General features: G+C 51.9%; 1 protein-coding gene across 4 annotated transcripts; it reads right to left on the minus strand.

The window, feature by feature from the left end:
- Positions 1–1,444: 1,444 nt before the first annotated feature.
- On the minus strand, positions 1,445–17,483 carry Acvrl1 (activin A receptor like type 1). 4 transcript variants are annotated; one of them, XM_026398738.2, is made up of 11 exons: positions 17,408–17,483; positions 16,734–16,931; positions 10,812–11,070; positions 10,025–10,276; positions 9,637–9,848; positions 9,331–9,430; positions 8,851–8,997; positions 8,278–8,553; positions 7,302–7,499; positions 4,744–4,874; positions 1,445–3,711 (listed from the first exon to the last, which is right to left on the minus strand). In XM_026398738.2, the coding sequence occupies exons 3-11, from the start codon at positions 10,873–10,875 to the stop codon at positions 3,577–3,579; spliced, it is 1,515 nt and encodes a 504-aa protein (XP_026254523.1). In that variant the 5' UTR covers positions 10,876–11,070; positions 16,734–16,931; positions 17,408–17,483; the 3' UTR covers positions 1,445–3,576. The 4 variants fall into 4 exon arrangements, with proteins under 4 accessions (XP_026254523.1, XP_026254522.1, XP_026254521.1 ...); XM_026398737.2 differs by lacking the exon at positions 16,734–16,931 and having other exon boundaries at positions 10,812–10,880; positions 17,398–17,468; XM_026398736.2 differs by lacking the exon at positions 16,734–16,931 and having other exon boundaries at positions 10,812–10,880; positions 17,408–17,457.
- Between the last annotated feature and the right edge of the window lie 2,355 nt (positions 17,484–19,838).

Genomic DNA, 19,838 nt, shown 5'->3' on the forward strand with positions numbered 1-19,838 from the left:
TCCCTGGTACCCCCAAGATAAAAAAAATAAATAAAAAGGGGATGGGGATGTTGCTCAGTGGTTAAGCACCCCTGGGTTCAATCCACGCTACCATAAAATAAAATAAAATAACCTGGGTTCCACGAGCCCTTAGCAATGGAAGGGTGGGCCTCAGCAGCAAGGATCATACTTCAGGGCCACATTCACCCCACTTCAGCATGCCTTAGCACCCATCACCCCTCATCCTCTTTGTGGATAGGTAGGGAGTTGGAGAAAAAGGGCCCCCAGGAAATTAGGGCAAAGCTCAAGATCAGAGGGCAGCAAATTTTCTTCCTTCCAAGGCAGTTCCCTAGGGTTCCACAGGAATTGGCTCGGGGACGGTGACATTACAAGGACTCTATTAACCCCGCAAAGCAATGGGCCGGTTCTTTCCCATCCCGCCCACCGTCCGCGGAACTCTTTGCTGGGCAGTTTTTCTACTGCCTTTCTCCCTGCTCTGCAACCACAGTGTGGCTATCAGGGTGCCCACTGGGACCTGGCAGGCTCAGGGGGAGGGAGAAGTCTGCCGGTGCAGGATGCTAAGATGCGAATATCCCCAGCACGGGTCAAAGAGGGCGCCCGAGTTCTCTGAGAAGGCACTGTGTTGGGGGATCCGCGAACCCAGGGCGGAAGGCAGGGCCCCCTGGGGGACTACAATCGTGATAGAAGGAATAGTGACGCCTCCCGTGTTTGTCCTTTCGTCCAATATAAAGACACAGGTTTTCAAGACCCGGCAGCCCCCCACCTCAACCCCCACCGCCTCTGGGTCCCGTCTAGGCCCCTCCCAGCTTCTTTAAATATCTGCCTCCCCAGTAGCCTGTCGCGCTCACAATTTCCGGGGAGCGTGGAAAGGGGAGTGACATGCTTTCTGAGCTTAAGGTGCCAGGGTGGGGAGCTTAAGATCCCCAGGGATAGGGAGTTTCCCATTCTGGGGTGTGGACCGATTCCATACAAGGTGGGGATCCCATTTGCCATTTGCGGAGAGAACTGAAAACAGGGAATTGAGAGCGAATCAAGCTGCTTCTGAGGACTCGGAGATCTCCCTGCTAGGTATAGTTTTCGGGGACAGTCCCTGCTAACCAGAAGGACAGCTGAGCACACGCAAGGAGGCTGGCGCACCCGGAGGGGAAGGAGATCTCCAACCTGCCGGGAAAGGCCAGCCACCCGGCTCTGCTCGGGGGAGGGAGGCAGCCTCTGGCCAGACCCGCGGCCAGCAGAGGGCGACGTGGCCCGCGCGCCATCGCACCGCTCCCAATCGCTACAGATTGGAGTCCCCGTGAGGGTCTACTAGGGGTTTTCAGAAGCTGTTACTTCTCCAGGGGCAGTGCAGGAACGTGGAGCCTGGGGTCCTCTCCTTCCTGGTCCCCACTGGTTCCCTCTGTATTTGTGTGAGGGTACTGCTACAGATGCATTGACCTGGGAACACTCAACGTTCAATCATGGTTTATTGAGGGCCTACTATGCACTAGGCACAAGCTAAATGCTCCCACAAACAGTATCTCCAGGTTAAAAAAAAAAAAAAAAGTATGATTCCCACCGGGACCATCTCCTCCACTCAGAAGCATTTGTAGACTATTTTCCAGTGTGACCCCTCCCTCCCTCCACTCTCCCCTGTCACTCAGTACCTCCTCCCTCAGGCCTTTGCCATTTAGGGTTTTTCCAAGTTTTGGGGAGCTACTGTCTTTGGTTTCTGATTGTGGAGTTTCAGGAAGAGTTTAACAAATTTAGTGGACATAAAATCTTCCAGGTGGGAGCCTGTCCCGGACTAGGTGGGTTCCAGTGACCAGAGAAGCTGCGAACTCTGCCCTCGTATTTCAGGATGCTGCTGCTTTCATTTTCAGCCAGTTTCACTTCCTGGTTCTTCTCCCTGCCTTGCACAATGCTGGGAGAGCCGCCTGGGAAACCTCTGCCACGGAGTGGAGGAAGACACACCCCAGTGGTTCATCTAGGCTAGGGAGAGCGAGAGCTTCCTTCCCCAAGGGCTGAGGACTGCTAGGCCAGGTCTTCTTAAGCTGAGGGCTGCCCTTGTCCTCAGCCTGAGACCCCACATACAATATCCCCTGAAGTTCAGCCTCCAACTATCTCCCTCCACACCATCTACCCACCCAGGCTCCAGGGTCATCTGCTCAGCACCCAGACATACACCTTGACATTTCCAAATGCTGAACTTTCTGTGTGTTTTTCTAGTGTCACCAAGATCCTCTGGGCCAAGGATATGGGACTGGGCCAGTATGGAGCAGAACCTGGGTGCTGGAGTCTTCTTGGCTAGAGCCATATTTCTTTTGCATCTTGCAGGTCACACAGGAAGCTGTCCCTCAGCCCTGAGGCAGAGATGACCAAGTCGCAGGGTGGACGGGAGGCTGGCTTAGCAACCAGAAGGCCCAGGGCTGTCTGAACCCAAGGATGGTCACTAGCATGGCTTAAGGCAAGAATTGGAGCTTGCAGAATTAGACCAGGAGGCCCTTCAGACCCTCCTAGACTCTGAAGCAGTCATTTTCACATTCCCATCTTGAGGCAAATTGCCAGCATAGGGACAGGAAAGACTGATGAGCTTAGGTTTCACATAGGCTGACATTAAAAGAAAATCAGAGCTAAAGAAACCTCAAAGGACATCAGGACCAAATCTTTCAGTATATTGATGAAGAAACAAACGTCCTAAGGCAGTAAAGGTCCAATCTGGTGACATGGAGCAAGTACCTAGGACCCAACTTGGGTCTCTGGACTCCCACTGGAACCTTCCTTCCCACCCCCTGCCACACATAGCTCAACATCCTCTCAATTATCCTAAGTCCTGGGCCTTACCCATCTGACCTGATACCTCTCCACTTCCATATGCTCCTGTCATACCTCAGCAGGACCCCTTGAATTTTAATGCCCTAACAAGTCAGCTAGGACAGCCAGGGGTCACGGAGTGGCAGGATCAGCCCAGCTCCTCCAGACAGCTGGCATTCAGCTAGCTGGGGCCTTGTGGGTGAGACATAAAGTCCAAGGTGTCATGCTATTGCGATGTAAACCTATAGAGGGCAACTGAGGAACCTGGGTATTTGGAATTTGTGTCACAGGCTGAGGCCTGGCGGGGTAGAGCATCTGCTGAAGGCTGGACAGGGCCCTGTGCCACCCTGGCAGCTCTGGTGGGGCAGTGAGGTTGATCAAGGGCAGGGGAAATATAGACCCAGGCTCTGGGCCCGGGACTGGGATTCCCTGGCGAGGCTGTCCTCTTCTGCATCCCTGCCCTGGGAGTGGTAGGGGGTACACCCTCCTGGCATGGGGGGTGGAATGGGGAGAGAGCCAGGCGTCAGGGAGCCGGCCACTTTGAGCAGGCCAGACGGCGCGGGATCAGATTTCAGCCCAGCTGTATTTTTGACTGGATGGGCTGGGGGCCAAGCTGGGAAGGCACAGCTGCCCTAGAGGGGGCACCCCTCCCCAGCGCATGCACACACGCACGCAAACACAAACACACACACACACACACACACACACACACACAACCTCTGCCCAGATGGGCCACAATCCCCTGCCACCCCACACTGCAGGCAGAGCGAGTCCAGCGACCCTGGGTTAGTGAATCACTTTGGGCTTCTCTGGACCATGGCTGAGTTTCTGTAGTGTCTTCTTGATGCGCAGCGCGGTGAGGCGGGCGGAGGGCGTGGGGTACCAGCACTCCCGCATCATCTGAGCCAGGCCCGAGAGGACCTGGAGGTCAGCAGAGAGGCAGAAGAGAGGGAGCAGGGACAGACAGGGAAGGTGGAAAGGAGGCCATGAGGCAGATGGCTCAGAAGAGGGAGACATAGCAGGAGAGAAGGGGCAGGAAGAGAGAGATAATGGAAGAGACAGGAGCATGAGAAAAGGGAAGGAGGTAGCAGGACAGAGAGAGAGCACTCCGGTCATTAGGAGCCCACAGTGTCTGTGGAGCACCTCACCTCAGCCCCACCTCTACCAGGACCTACGGGGAAGGCAGCTCTGAAAACCTCCGGGCTCCCACGTCACCCCCCTGCAGCCCAATGCCCAGGGCGTGGCAGTGACTCCCAGCTCCTCCACCAACCACGGCTGGACAGTGGAAGTCTGGGCGGGGTACTGCCCCCCAAACGCTAAGTCCAGGGAGGAACAAATCCAGGGAAGCTCAGGGTCAGCCCCACTCCTCTGGTTCCTGAGAGTGAGTATATTTGCAGGAATGCATCCTCGTGGCTTTTTATGGCTATACATGTTGTATAGGAATTTGTGTGCCTATGTGTGCAAATACATGTGTACATTTATTAATTCTTTCAGCAAATTTTATTAGACCTTTATTGCCAGGCACTGGTATAGGTAATAGGGTATAAAGAGAGCAAAAGAGGCATGCTCTTTGTCCTTATGGCACAGATGTGCATGTGTATGTGTTTAAGAGTGTTTGAAAGCATATACATGCCGATATGTGTTTATACACAAAGTGTACATGACTTTGTATGAGTATGTGAAATGTTTTGAGAAAAAGAACAAAGACAAACGACAAAAACGTCATAGCAGAGATCCTCTGACTTTTCACAGGCAAAGTGAAGGCTCTCAGAATCTTAGGTTAACCAGAGGGCTCTAGGAGGATGGGGGCCCACAGGCCCGGGATGTGGAGGGGGTACCCAAGACAGCTAGAAACTACCCAAAGAGCAGAGGCCCCAAACACAAGTTCCTGAGCCCAGAAATCCCAGCTGTGAGCCCCACCTCATGCCATCCCAGCCCCAGCAGAGTCCTCACCGGGTCTGCAGCCAGCCGGTTGGGGATGGTGGGGGTTTGCTGATCAACACACACCACCTTCTTCATGTCTTCAAAGCTGGGGTCATTGGGCACCACATCATAGAAGGGTGGCCTGTAGTCCTCCACAATGCCTGGAGATTGAAGAGGGATTGGGCCATCACTTGAGACCTCAAGGAGGCCAAATAGCACCCAGAGGACATCTTTGCTCAGCTTTTGTCCTAGGGGCTTGGAAACTAATTGCCTGGTCATGTCACCCTGAGGGGGATATTATAATATAAATATATTTATAATTAATAATAATTACTGCCTTTGTTTTGAACTTCTCATTTGTCAAACATTGTACTCTAAACATTTCATATGCATTATCCTGTCAATTCTTAGGACAGCCCTGTGAGGTTGGTACTATTAATGCCCCCATGTTACAAATGAAGAAACCAATGCTCAGAAAAGTTGAGCCCCAGGTTACACAGCTAGTAATAGCAGTCAAGACTGAAGCTCATCTTGCTGGATTCCTAGGCTACATCTTGTTTCAGTTATTCCTCTCTTTCCTTCCCTGGCCCTGACTAACTCTGATGCCCCATAATAATAACACCTAGGGTTTACTGAGCACTTATTATGTGCCAGCTACTGTCCCAAGTGCTCTGTCTCAAATCCTCACAGTAGCCCTAAGGGGTACTATTAGCTCCACCTTATAAGCCAAGAAATGAAGTCCAGAGAGTTTAAGAAACTTGTCTAAGATCAACGGGTTGTAAGTGACAGAGCTAGGACTTAAGTCCAAATATCTAACCTCAAACCCCAGGCTCCTGAGCCCCATGCTCCACTTAAAGGAGATAGCAGGTTGATCACTGGCTGAGGATGGCAACAAGGACAAGAAAGGGCAGAAAACACCTCTCCTAAGGGAAAATTATTTTTACCTTGGTCCAAATAACATCTATCCTCCATCAGGAAAGGCACAGGCCTCCACTGATCCCCACAGCCAGCAATGCCCCCCACTCTGCCCGGTATTATCCCAAGCGCACGGTCCCTGGGAGCTTTCTAAAAGCAGTGTCTGTGAAATTGCAGGCAGCCCCATCCTGTTCCCAGGTCCCCAGGCTGGGGCCACAGCCACACAGGCCACCACCTCAGTGAAGCCTTCACCAGCTGCTCTCCCTGTGGCGGGTTTCCAGGCCGCCCCTGTGCCTCTTGCCCCTAATCAGTGTCACGCAGAGGCCTAAGCGTGTCTAATGAGCCTTTAATCAGTGCCGGGGCTGACACCAGATTACAGTGTTTATAATGCGCTGGGAATCTGTGTGAGGTGACAGAGCTTCCCCTCTGCTTCAGCAGCCCACAGGCTGCCTCCTCCTGGCCCTTCCTTTCCTGCCGGCAGCCTGGTCCAGGAGGCCTTGGCTGTGTCCCAGTGCCCCCCTTCTTTCAACTCCAGCCTCTTACAGCCCACTCTGGCAGCTCGAGCCCAGGAATCTCAGCCTCTTGAGAGTCTCCCAAAGGGATACTCCCTGCTGTCAGTATGATCTTTGAGGGCAGATGAAGTCTGGCAAGGGGCTGGCTCCTGGCAGATGCTCAGGAAATAAGAACATTCCTGTCCTAGGGAGCAGAACTCCAGTCATGTCCTGAAGATTGTCCCCAACCTGTCAGGGCTCCTGGCATCCCTGGCCATTGGCCACCTCTGCAAAAGCTGACTATTCACCCAATCCAGATGACCATTCATCGCCCATCTACCCCAGAGCTCAGAGGGCAGCCACCACAGAGCCGCAGAATGCAGGTGCCTCTACCTGCTCCCAGCTTGACTAATCTGAGTCCCCTTTGGCAAGCCACAGTACTAATGATGCCATTGTAAATGCAGACACTATGATGGCCTGCATTCTTGTGGCTAAGGAAATCAAGAACCAGAGAGGTTTAAGTGTCCCAATAATAAAGAACACTGGCTCAAGAATCAGATTGCCTGGTTTTAGATCCTGATGCTGTCTGGTTGGCTACACTTCTGTGCCTCAGTCTTCTCATATATGAAGTGGGGGTAATACTATATTAGGCACTTATCCTATCACAACAATGATAGCCACTAATGTTTAGCTTTAAAGATTGTTCTCAATACTTCCCTTGGATTATCTCAATGGTTAAGAAGCTATTTTTATTCTTATTTCATAATGAGGAAACTGAGGCACAGAGAGGCTAAGTAACCAGGATCATGGCAAAATCTGGAACTAAACTCAGCCAATTTGATTTTAAGCTGATGCCTCAATCACTAAGCACTACTACCTCCCTGCCAATGCAGGACATTTAAATAAGCTGATACATGTAGAGGATATAGCACATTTTTAAGCTCAATAAATGTTAGCTGCTATTAATATTTCTGTTATTATCCCTAGCCCAGGATTTCATAGCCAGGTTCACAGACTCAGATGAAACTGAAAAGGTCCCTCAGATGAACCATTGCTGAGTATCAGTGAAGGGATGCCAGGTCTAGCCACAAGCCCCTCAGGTCATGGGCATCAGCCATGGCAGAAAAAGCCCCCATCTCCACCAGCCTTTCCCACTCTTGTGTGTAGTGAGCCCTCACCCACCATTGACAATGGTTCGTCGAGCAATTTCCCACAGCACTAGACCAAAGGCCCAGATGTCAGTCCACTTGTAGGACTCGAAGCAGTCAGTGCGGATCTGCTCATCCAGCACCTCGGGTGCCATGTACCGCTTGGTGCCCACTCTTGGGTTATTGCCGATGTCCAGGTAGTCGCTGCCCTGGGAATGCATCACAGCCAGGCCTGTGGGTGCAAAGCCTGTTACTCCTGCCATTCATGCTGGCCTACACATAGGGCTGCCAGCAGAAGCTGGGGTCCAGGTCGGGTGGGGATGGGAAGAAACAGTGAGGGATAAGCAAAAGGAGACCTGCACAGAGATGGGCTAAAAGACAGAGAGTGGCTAGAAGGAAAAGTTTCCAGCTTACCCACACACACACACTTTTTTTTTTTTTTTTTTTTTGCACTGAGGATTGAACCCAGGAGTACTTAAACACTGAATTACATCCTCAACCCCCCCCCCTTTTTTTTTGTATTTCATTTAGAGACAGGGTCTCACTGAGTTGCTTAGCAATTTGCTCTTGCTGAGGCTGGCTTTGAACTCATGATCCTCCTGCCTCTGCCTCCTTAGCCGCTGGGATTACAGGCGTGAGCCACCATGCCCGGCTACCCTTTACTATCAAGTGTGAATAGGCAAAGCAGGCTTTATTATGCCCATTTCACCTTAAGTTCGGTGCTGGGGAGCCATGTAGTCAGGGAAACTAGGAAGAGAATCCTGGTTCCTGGTGCCCTGTCCCTTTTTTCCCTAACTCCTGGGGCCAGAGTGGGTGGTGGAAGGAATCTGGGCTTGAAAAGAATGTTAGGAGAACCCGTGGGGGCCTCTCGCGGAGGTGAAATGAGACTACACCTCTTCAAGTTTTAAAGGGCCAATGGCAGTCCACACCACCAAAACAAGCAAAACAGAGGCAGAGCGCGCGAACCCCGCCCACCGGCGAAGGGCCCGCCCCCTGCTCGGGCGGCTCACCCAGGTCGGCAATGCAGCATTGCAAGTTGCTCTTGACCAGCACGTTGCGACTCTTGAGGTCACGGTGGGCGATGGCTGGTTTACCCTGCGTGCCAAAGATTTCCACATGCAGGTGGGCCAGGCCGCAGGCCGCGGACACAGCTAACTTCAGGGCCAGCTGGGGCTCCAGCGTTTGCCTCTGCAGAAAGTCATAGAGGGAGCCGTGCTCATGGTAGTGCGTGATGAGCCACAGCTGCGTGCTTGAATTGCGGGAAGTCATGTCCGAGGCGATGAAGCCTGTGCACAGAAGAGTCAGGATGGCTCAGACAAGGGGCTAGGGAAGAGGGAGACTGGACTGGTTAGGGTCAGGGTAGGGCTGGGAGGCAGGGAATGGGCCAGGTCAGGGCAAAGCTGGGGCTGGGGTGTAGGTTGATCAGACTTAGATCATAGGCCTGAACTGGAGTCAGACATTGGGGCTGAAGATGGGCTGGGAGTATTTCAGGGTTAGATTAACCTCTGAAGGTCTCTGGGCTCCAGCCACAAGTGTAGGGGGATGAGAGCCCCAAGGCTGGAACAGTGCCCCATCCCCCTTGCCTAGGATGTTGTCGTGTCTGAGCAACACAGTGTTGTAGATTTCTGTCTCCCGAAACCAGGACTGTTCATCCCTTGAGGAGAAAATCTTGACTGCGACGCTCTCACCATGCCACAAGCCTCGCCACACCTCACCATAGCGTCCCTTTCCTGATCCAATGCCAGAGAGGAGGGGAAGGGTCACACACGGGGCACACAAAATCTGGGCAGAGCCCCCTCCCCATCTTATGCTATGCAAACCCCACCTGCAAAACCTCTGAGATCTAAACTCAAATGCAGGCTACCCTCAACCACCTCTTGTTCCAACCCCACTCCTGCAGAAGAACCTAGCCTTGGCCCATCTCCAGCCCGCTCCGTCCAGCAGAATTTCTTTTCTGACCCAGGCCTGGCCTCAACTATGACTCTGGAAGTCAAGAGTTCTCTCACTCCTCCAGGCTTATGGAAGCACTCAGTCCCCGTTCCCTGGGCTCACCCACTGCTCACCCACACACTCCACCAGGGCAACCTGTCGTGCCACGGTCCTCTGCACCAGAAAGGGGAGCCCAGAGCCACTGCCGGTAGTACAATCACTGTCCAGGAAGTCCTGGGGATACCAAGAAGCCACTGAGAGGCTGCTCGCACCAGCCATGGCCCTCTTCTCTATCCTCAGCCTGCATCCTGCTGTTGTCATTGCATGTTCCTTACTCGCCCAGCTCCCTGCCTGCTCTAACCTCCAGGTGTCCCCTTCTAATTCTGTGGCTCCTGGCAATCCACCCTCCACCCGGGATCCCAGTTCCCCCAGGCCCATACCCCCAACATGCTATCTCCCTGCTCGGATGCCTTCAGGATGAGACTGGACTCGCCCAGGTCGCTGTGCAGGCCCCGCTGTTTCTCTTGCCTCTGCCGGATATGCCACAGGCCCAGAGCACCCAAGGCCACCAGGACCAGCAAGGCCAGCACGGGGCCCAGGATCAGAGGAAGCTGACCATCTATTCCAGGCTGCTCCGGAGGAGGTTTAGTGGCTGGTGGAAGGGTACATTGAGTTCCAACTTCCACCAGTCCAGTTCCCCACCTTGGGTCAGGTCACTCTGCCAGTCAAATCCCAGCATCCTGCTCCCTGACCCTTTATGGGCCACAGCATGAGAGGAAGCGGGGGTCTGAGAAGGTGAAGAGGGGTTGCTGGGGCCCCTGGACATACCATTCAGCACCAGGGACACATTGCGGTTACAGAAGGGGCTGAAGCAGCAGTAATGATTGACAAAGTCAGTGGGGCGTCCCCTGCAGAGCTCCTGGTGCAGGTTCCCACAGCCTCGATGTTCCTGGGGGTGCCTGCCCTGCTCACGGACCAGCACTACTGTGCACCAGGCCCCCTCGCAGGTAGGCCCACTGCAGTGTGGGTTCTTGCATGTGCAGGTCACCAGCGGGCCCCGAGAGGGCTTCACAGGGTCACCTGGGAGACACAGGAAATTCAGCCACTCTGGGCAGAGCTCTCCCAAGGTGAACTCAAAACCCATTTCTGTTCCATTCCTCTCCCTTCTTATCCCCCAAACAAATCCCTTGAGGCCTTAGTTCCTTACTCCCATCCTCTGATCATCCCTCACTCACAGCCTCACCCTAATCAAGGACCGATGAGACTGTGAGAAGCAGACTTCTGTCTGCTGTGTGATTGTCAAGCCTCCTCGTCCAGCTCCAGCCTCTCCCTACCGATACCCCACCTTCCACCCTAGATGGAGGTTCCCACCCTGGAGTCTGACAGAGCCCCAACCTGCAGGTTTGTGCCAAGAGGACAGCAAAGGAAGGTTGGGGCAGCAAGGAGCTTAATCTAATGGAGCCTCTTTGACCCCCCCACCTCCCACTCCAGGCAAGCTCCCACCTTCCTTCCCTCCAGTTCTTCAGATTCAGCCACTGCAGATTTGGGCTGAGCAGAGACCAGATAGCCCTTTCTCCATCCAGGCTCCTGTTCCCAACTGCCCCCTCATACTCACCCTGGGTTAGGCCTAAAGCCATCAGCAGCATCAGAAAGCCCCTTCTGGGGGGGCCCAAGGTCATGGTCCCTGGAGAGAGTAAGAGAGGAGGTAAGATCTGCAGAAAACGTGACAGCCGCTGACTGTAGCTCCTTCCTAGCAGGAGGAAATCACTGGGAAGTTTTTTGGGGGGAGGCAGGGAGGCCACCTCCCCACTACGTCTGGCTTTGAGGCGGGGCCTGCAAGGGAAGTCCTGGTTCACTTCCCCATGGAAACCATCCTGTGAGAGGTGAAGGGTGGAAAGCCATATTGAAGTGATCTGTGAGCTTGAGGGAACCCAGCTCTGCTCCCCTGCCCCTGAGCTCAGATTGGAGGCAGGCTGGGAGGCTGCACAGGGCTTTGAGATGGGGAGAATAGAGCATCTCCTCAGTAGCCCCCCTTCTTTCCAATGCCTCTTGCCCACACCCTCCCAGCCTCCACCCCTGCCCATCCCTTTCCCAGTGCCACCCCCTGCCCCACCCCCACTGTGGCTGCCTCAAACATAAACAGGCTCCTGTCTTCACTTCCTGCCATTCAGGGTCCTGCTGAGCCAGGAACAGGAATCAAGATTGTTTAGATTGAGGTCTGGATAGAACAAGCAGAGTCACGCATAGCAGGGAATTAAGGGCATATTGTCATAGCAGGCTGGAGTAGCTGCAGGGTCTAGGGGCTGAGATACAAACATGACAGAATCCTGGGAGGACATCTTGGAAATCATAAAATCCAACTCCTGGTTTTAGAGAAGAAGGGACTAAGGCTCAGAAAGGGAAAGAGGCAGGCTGGGGCTGGGGCTCAGTGGCAGAGTGCTTGCCTCGAATGGGTGAGGCACTGCGTTCGATCCTCAGCACCACATAAAAATAAATAAACAAAATAAAGATATTATGTCCATGTATAACTTAAAAAAAAAATCTTTAAAAAGAAAGGGAAGGAGGCTTGTCCAGGGCCAGTCAAGACTCAGTGGCAGTAGCAGTTCATCACAGGTGTCCAGACTCCCAGTCCAGTGCTCATTCCACTGTTTTCTGATATAATCGTGGTAGCACGTGTCTGAGCCCTTGAACCACCAGCCATAGCTTGGACAGCATGGAGTCATGCCAGGCATAAAGGAGCTTCTCTGCCACCTCAGCAGAGTAAAAGAGAGCCATTCCCTAGCCTAATTCTTGTCCCTTGTCCTGGGAAAGGGTGGGGGAGGGCCAGAGATGTGGGAGGGGAAGTGAAACACATTTAGACATTAAATATTTGACCTTCCATGACTGGCTGGGGTTGGACTTTTCCAGAAGTTTGATGGAGAATGTTAAGGGTAGTAATTCTGATCTATAAAAGTCCCCAACTCAGAGCCTAAGCAAACTAGTGCTTTAGAAGCCTCCCCACTCTTCACTTCTCAAAGCTTCAGACCAGGAGGTATGGGCTGAGGCTGGTCAGACAGTAACAAGGACTTTCTGAATGGCAAAGAATGTTCAGGAATGTCTAGGGACTGGCTCTGGAGTTAGCACAGCTAACATGAGGGAGCTTTAGCCTGACATGATGAGGCTGTAGGGCTGGGCATATGGCCACCTAGGCTGCAGAAGGTCCATGGTCTAAAAACAGCACCAAATGAAGACTTAAGACACTGAGGCTCTGAAAGTGGGATGTCTGGGTGGGGGGCTTCATGGTTCTGGCTGGTGGCAGCTCTGGCCTTCCTGCCTGGGCTTCCTCTGTCCTAGAGGCCTGGGCTGGGGGAGGAAACAGAGCCCTGGGCTGCTGCAGCTATGTCCCCAGCCTCTGCCTGACCTCCTCCCTTTTGTCCCTCCAGTCAGTCAGGACTCTGGCAAGCCCTCTTCAGTGGGACTGGTGGCTGGATGGAGAGAAAGCCCCAGATGAGATGAATCTGCCCACTGGGGTAGGTAAGGATGCCAGGAAGCCATCCTTAGCAGCCTTTGCCCAGAAAGCTGCTGAGGAGAGAGTATGAGGCAGGAAGAAAAAAGTGGCCAACAATAAACATGGCATCTGTCCTAATTCTAGGATCCTCTACCTAAGCTTCCACTTGTGGACCATCACACCCCCCTCCACCCACTCACTTCCTCTACTAGACATCCCCTGCAGTGAGTTAGGGATGCATGTTTTCTGGTCTCACCCCAACTGTAGATTCTATTTGTTTTCTTTTTCTCCTCAGTGCTGGGGATTGATCTCAGAGCCTCCCACATGCTAGGCAAATGCTAGGCAAATACTCTACCACTGAGAGACACCCCCAGCACCTGCCCTGCCCCCTCCAGATTCTGATTCAGTCTTTCCGGGACCAGCAAGAAACACACATTTTTCAGAAGTTTCCCAGGGAATTCTGACCAGTTTGTGTGGGTGCCATGCTTTGAGAAATGTATCCAACAGGAAGTTAAGATTGGCTCCTAGGCTTCCATTTGCCCTGCAGAGTCCTGCTGGGTGAGTGGGCATGGGTGGCAAAGGGAAAGGATTTCAATCCTGCTCAGGGACCTCCTCAACTCCAGGAACAGACAAGTCTCAACACAAAGCCAGGGACTTGGTGACACTGTGGAGCAAGGATGGGGATGAAGGGTTTGCTCTGGTTGTTGGCCATGCACCAAAGGGCTGGCAGCATTTGCAGAACTCACCTCTGGTCTAATCCTGGGAATGCGACAGGGTAAAACTGGGACTGTGCAATTCCTAACTAAGCACCACGTAAGGTTAAGTACAGGAGGGGTCTTGAATTCTCACCAGGCCAAACTCAGAACTGACCCCACCCCCACACCATGATTTGCCTTGAACCAGATTGTAGCACAGACATCTGGGACCTAGCAGTATCCTTTAACTTCTAAGCAAAACTATGAAACATCTCCTACAGACAGAAGCATCACTGTTATTGGTCAAAAAACACAAACCTTAAACCAAGTTGAAACAGTAGCTTAACACTATGAAATAATAATAGTTAACTTTCCCTGAGTACTAATTATGTGCCAACTACTGAACTTTAATGGTTTATCTCATTTAATCCTTTACAATAATCCAACAAGGAAACCAGGGCTCAGGATGGTAAGCCAAACGTGGTTGGTTTGGTTTTTGTACTGGAGATTGAACCCAGGGATGGTCTACAGCTGAACTACATCTCCAGTCCTTTTTTAAATTTTTTTATTTTGAGTCAGGGTCTCACTAAATTGCCCAGGCTGGCCTCCAACTTTTTAACCTCTTGCCTCAAAAAGCGGGGATTACAGGTGTGCACCATCATGCCCAGCTCTAAATGTCTCTCATATATATACATATATAAATAATATATGTATCTTATGTACATAAGATACATATATATGAGTTGTAGATGGACATAATACCTTTATTTTATTATTTTTATGTGGTACTGAGGATCAAACACAGTGCCTCACACATGCTAGGCAAGTGCTCCACCACTGAACTACAATTCCAGCCCCTCCAAATGTGTTTTGATAAACTTAAAAATTGCTGAGAGGGGCTAGGATTGTGGCTCAGCGGTACAGCGCTCGCTTAGCACGGGTGGGACCCGAGTTCGATTCTCAGCACCACATAAAAATAAAGGCATTGTGTTGTGTCCATCTACAAAAAAGATTCTCTCTCTCTCTCAAAAAAAAAAAAAATTGCTGAGAATTATGCTGGGGTTGTAGCACAGTGCTAGAGTGCTTGCCAAGAACATGTGAGGTACTGTGTTCAATTCTCAGCACAGCATGAAAATAAATAAATAAAGGTATTGTGCCCACCTACAACTAAAAAAAAAAAACAATTTTAAAAAAATTGCTGAGAATAAATCCTGTTTTGGTCATTGTTATTCCTCCAACTGTTTGGAATTAGGTGAGTCCCTTAAAGGAGGAAAAGGATGGTCTGGGACCCAGCTAACAAATATTCCACTATTGTCATCAACTGGTACCCTTCCAGTTTAATTGCAAAGACAGCGTTGCTGCCCATCTGTGTATAGTTAGTGTTTGAGTCTCAGGTGGGGTAAGCCAGAATGTGGCTGGAAGGTAGCTGTTTCTTCTCAGTGCATCTGAGGGACTGATAAAACCCACTGCCATCAGCAGAAAGGCTCAGCACAGCAGTGCTGCCTGGCATCAAACTCCACCATCTTGCCTCAGTCTCACTTCATTATGTCTGACCTAGACAGCACAGGACCAGACTGGGCTGTGCATATCAGGCTGCCCTTACGATTCATTCACAGCATTTTATTAGCCCCTCGTAGAAGTGCAACAGAGCAAAAACTAGCCTGGATTTTAGGGTCTCAGGCAGAATGTAGAGGCAGCACCGTAGGGTACCTCCGCTTATCTGAGGGAGATATTTTCCAAGACCCTCAGTGGATATCTGAAAACATGGATAGTACCAAACCCTACATATACCATGTTTTTTCTTATACGTACATACCTATGCTAAAATCTAATTGACAAATTAGGCAGAGAAAGAGATTAACATCAACAATAAAATAGAACAATTGTAACAATATACTGTAATAAAAATTCTACTTTCACCTTTTCACTTGAAGGAAGCATTTAACACCTTCTTTTGGCATATCCACACTGTCAGCATGGTTACCCTTGCACTTTGAGGTGGTTACTAAGTAAAATAAGGGTTACTTGAACACAAGCACTGCAAAACCTCCTCAGCCAACCTGACAACCAAGATGGCTGCTAAGTGACTAATAGACAGGCAGTCTATAGAGCATGATGTCCCAGGAAGGAAGGACTAGGATGATGCAAGATTTCACCATTCTTCTCAGAACAGTGTACAATTTAAAATGTATGAATTGTTTATTTCTGGATGTTTCCATTTAATACTTTAACACCACAGTTGACTGCAGGTAACTGAAACCTCAGGAAAGCAAAACTATAGATAAAGGAATCTGACTACTATATAGCCTAGAAGTTAGGGCTTGGTATCATGTGGACCTGAGATCAAATCCCACCTCTGACACTTAGTGCTGTAAGATTAGAGCAAGTTATTTAGCCTTTCTGGGTTAGGCTTCTCCTCATGTAAAATGGGACTAGTAATAGTGTTTATTTCATAGGTGTAAGTAGTAAAGTTATTTAGCAGATTACTAAGTAGTACACAGTAATCACTTAATCAATGCTACCAAAACCCCACTCCTACTATTTAAACCACTCAAGATGCACTGGACAAGTTGTTCAAATCTGAACCTGATTAGGTTGGGCATAAATTAATCCTTTTTCTGTTGGATTGTGAAGAGGATTAAATGAGACAAACTATATCTACAGGTGTGCATAGTAAATACTCAATAAATGATAGCTACTTTTAACAGCCCAATGACAGAGGAGGACAGGTGAGAGGGCAGGTACTGGGCAACTGAAACTGAGCAACTGAGGAGAGACCTTAACTCAGCCAGAAGCTGTCTATAAATAGAGGATGAGCGCTACTGCCCATTATGGACCCTCCTTGGAAAGGAAAAGAAGGAGCCGACAGCCAATCCAGGGACCTCAGAGATTTCAGTGTCCAGGCAGACTGAAAACCTGGACCCTGAAGGAAGAAAGCCACGGTATGGGAATTATGCCACCATCCAGGGTTGGAAGTGAGGCTTGTGGGAAGGAGTGAAAAGTGTCGGGTACCTCAAGCAAGAGCTTCAAAGGCTAGTCCGAGGAAGGTGGCTCCTAGAGGAGGCTCAACAGCAATGAAAATGGACACCCTCCCTGGTCAACCCAGCGCCCTGGAGGGACATGTGAAAGGCAAGGCAAGAACGCTTCTGCCCACTTCATGGATGAGGATAGGAAAAGAGAGAAGTGACAGCCCCCATGTCACCTCCAGTCTTCGATGTACGCAGACAGCGCATCCTGAGCTGGGACTGGCCCTACTGCGACCTCTCCGAGAGGTCTTAGAGATCACTCAAGCAAGGGCTCACTGGGGCGGGGGTCAGGCCGCCGTCTGGCATCTTGGCCGCCGCCCTGGACTCACCTTCGGGCCAGCCGGCACCACGCGAGCGTGAGCGGGCGGGGGCCGCCTCCTCTCCCCGGTGGCGGCCGCCGATACACGGCAAGCACTGGAGTGGGGACCCGGGTCCCGGGGTCCGGGCGCAGCCCCGGACGTGCTGGGGCCGGGCAGGGGTTCGCTCGGCGCGGCTGGCGCGGCGGCCTCCCGGGACTGGAAAGGGGGCTGGAGCAAAAATGTTTCTTATTCCAGCGTCTTCCTGCCTGGCCCGGCTCCACCACTCCCTCCTAATAAACCGTTTCCTATTGCCCAGCTCGCCGACCGGCCGCCCGCTCGACCCCAGCCGAGCCCCGGGACCAGCCGCTCCCCCGCGCGGCTCCCAGACCCCAGCGCCGCCGCGGTCCCGGCCACCCCCAGCTCCGGGTCCCCGGCTAGCGCCCCCGCCCAGCCTCCCACATCCGCCTCCCCGAGGGGGCGGGCCTTGGACTTGCGCCGTGGGGGTCCCTTGGGGGTCCCGTGGGGGTCCCGGCCCAGCGCCGTGGGGGCCAGAGCTGAGACAGGAGGCACAGAGTGACGGCTGGGATGAGTGGGGGCGCTCGAAGCCGCTGAGGGAGCAGCCTGGAATCTAGCGTCCATAAGGGGGGCATCTAGGGAAGGACAGGAGCAAGGGTGGCAGGCGGAGGGATGTTACCTGTCCTTACCCAGCCTTTAACCCGCGGTTCTGGGTCTAGGAGTGTCAGAGGAGCGAGGGCAGAGTTTGGGGCCCGCAGGGTTCGAATAAATTTTGGCTCCGCCCGCTGGGACTTCTCCCTCCGTCCAAATCTTTTCGCCTCCTCCCTCCAGCCCCTTCACACACACCCTGTCCCCTCCCCTTTTCCGCGGCCGCCCCCGTCTGCCTTCGACACTGGGGTAAAGCGGCCCAAATAGGGCGGCTCTGGGTCTCTGATGAGGGTGGTCTGAGCTCCTCCAGTCCGCAGCATTGCGGTTACAAGGACGCGCTCCCTACCAGGGGTGGCCAAAATGGAGACACTGGGAGCTGCCTTGGATTTTCCCCGTCCAGGAAAAGCCCCAGTCCGCCAAAATGGAACTCTTGAGGTAGGGAACTGAGCCTCGCACTGCTGAGACCAGGCAGCTGGGGAGGGGAACAGAATGGAGATCAAGAGAACAAGGGACTTTCTCCTGCCCTGACATGTTCTGCGAGTGCAGACCCTATCACGCTTTGCTTCAGTCACTGAGAGTGATCTGTGGCAAGATTTCATTCCTAGCCTCCTGGTTATCCAAACAGACTCTGAAGTCAGACTGGGAATCCAGGTTAGTTGTATGACCTTAGGCAAGGGACACTTCTCCATGCTTCAGCCCCTCATCTGTTAAATGGTCATAATAAACAGTGCCAGACTCCTCTGGTTGCAGGCAGAATCAAAGGGCATGATGTTTATCTCAGTCTACAGCCAAGATGCTGCCTGGCTGAGCCCACACAAAGTAGGCCCTCAATGAAGGAGTTTGTTAAATAAGTTAATATATATGAAAAGGCTGGAGAGGAAGTGGCCTCAGTGCCCAGTGGAAAAATGAAGGAGTAGACAGACCTCTAAGGTGTCTTTCTCTAACGTAGGGATTCTGCAAGATGGGCCAGTGACACCACCCCACACACTGACAGGAATAGAGGCTGGGGGAGACAATGGCCAAAGGCTCAGACAGGCATCAATAGTTGACTGACCTCACTTCCTCTGCTGAAAGCCTCCCCATCCCCCACCCTGCAGCTGCTTCACAATTTGTGAGCCTCATGAATTCCCAGAACCCTGACACACCCAAATTTCAGTGTCAGGACAGAACCGTGTCCTTCAGCCAATAGGAAGTACTATGGGATTACACTATCTGCTCTTTCAGATTATAGTGGCCACTTTGGCACTCTACTACTACACAACTGGGAGCGTGGTGTGTGACCATCTTTTACACCCACACTCCTCTCTGCCCTGCTTTGAATTCTGGTAAACCTCTCCTTCCCCCAACCCATGGATATCTGCTCTGGGCCAAGATTCCATGGGATACCCATAGCCCAAGTCCAAGGCCTGACCTCTTGGGGAAATGAATGTGGGAGATCATCAAGGCAGTCAAGAGCTGAGAGTCACTGATGGGATTCAGTGGGAATGGAAGACTTTATGTGGGCAGGGTTTATGAAACAGGTAAAAGTAGTAGGGTAGGTTGGGGAGGAAGAAGAGAGGACCCTGTGTGGAAGGGTGCTGCTCATGGGTGCTGAAGTCTCCCCCATCTTCTCAGGGCACTGAGCCCTCTGGACCATGACTGGTGCTGCTGGGGGGCTCTTGCAAACCCCATGCCTCCCACTGCACACAGAGAACCTGGGGGAGCTGTCAGAGAAGGGACACAAGAGTTGGAGAAAGCACTGGAGCCTCAGGCCAATGAGGACATGGAAAAGGAATTACAGGCTGTGTCCAAGTCTTCAAGAATTAATTGCTCAAAGGAACCAGCTGTTCCTCATATTCAGTGAGGACAGAACAAGAGGAAACAGCCCAGGACTTCGATTGAGATTTAGATACACAGAATTTCCCAGCAGTGCCTGACACAGGCCTGGAGGTCCTGAGAAGAGAGTGTGGGTGAACCTGGAACAAGAGTCTTCTTTACAGATGGCTGGTGACACAGAGTCCAGTGTGAAAGCAAGAAAGCAAGACAATGGACCATACTTTCTGGTCCAGCTTTAAGTATGGAGTCCAAGCATTTCTCTCTCTCTCTCTCTCTCTCTCTCTCTCTCTCTCTCGAACTGGGGATTGAACCCAGGGTGCTTAACCACTGGGCCACATCCCCAGCTCTTAAAAAAAAAAAAAAAAAAAAAAATATATATATATATATATATATATATATATAGAGAGAGAGAGAGAGAGAGAGAGAGAGAGAGAGAGAGGGTCTTCTTGAGTTGCTTAGGACCTCACTAAGTTGAGGAGGCTGGCTTTGAACTTGGTGATCCTCCTGCCTCAGATTCCCAAGCAACTGGGATTACAGGCGGGTGCCACCATGCCTGGCCACGCATTATTCTTCAGACCAGGGCAGGGCTGACCTCATAGGAGTGTGAACAATGCAGACATTCGGGGAAACATGCTTTGTTTAATGCTCTGTTATTTC

The sequence above is a fragment of the Urocitellus parryii genome, chromosome 5 (genome assembly GCF_045843805.1).
Source record: "Urocitellus parryii isolate mUroPar1 chromosome 5, mUroPar1.hap1, whole genome shotgun sequence".
In the NCBI taxonomy this organism is placed as follows: Eukaryota; Metazoa; Chordata; class Mammalia; order Rodentia; family Sciuridae; genus Urocitellus; species Urocitellus parryii.

Excerpts from the sequence above, each read along its gene's own strand:
- Acvrl1 (XM_026398738.2), bottom strand. The coding sequence starts at position 10,875 with ATGACCTTGGGCCCCCCCAGAAGGGGCTTTCTGATGCTGCTGATGGCT. Across the intron at positions 9,849-10,024 it reads TGTGTCCCTGGTGCTGAATG|CCACTAAACCTCCTCCGGAG; the intron begins GTATGTCCAGGG and ends CCCTTCCACCAG. Across the intron at positions 8,998-9,330 it reads TGCCCTGGTGGAGTGTGTGG|GAAAGGGACGCTATGGTGAG; the intron begins GTGAGCAGTGGG and ends GCATTGGATCAG.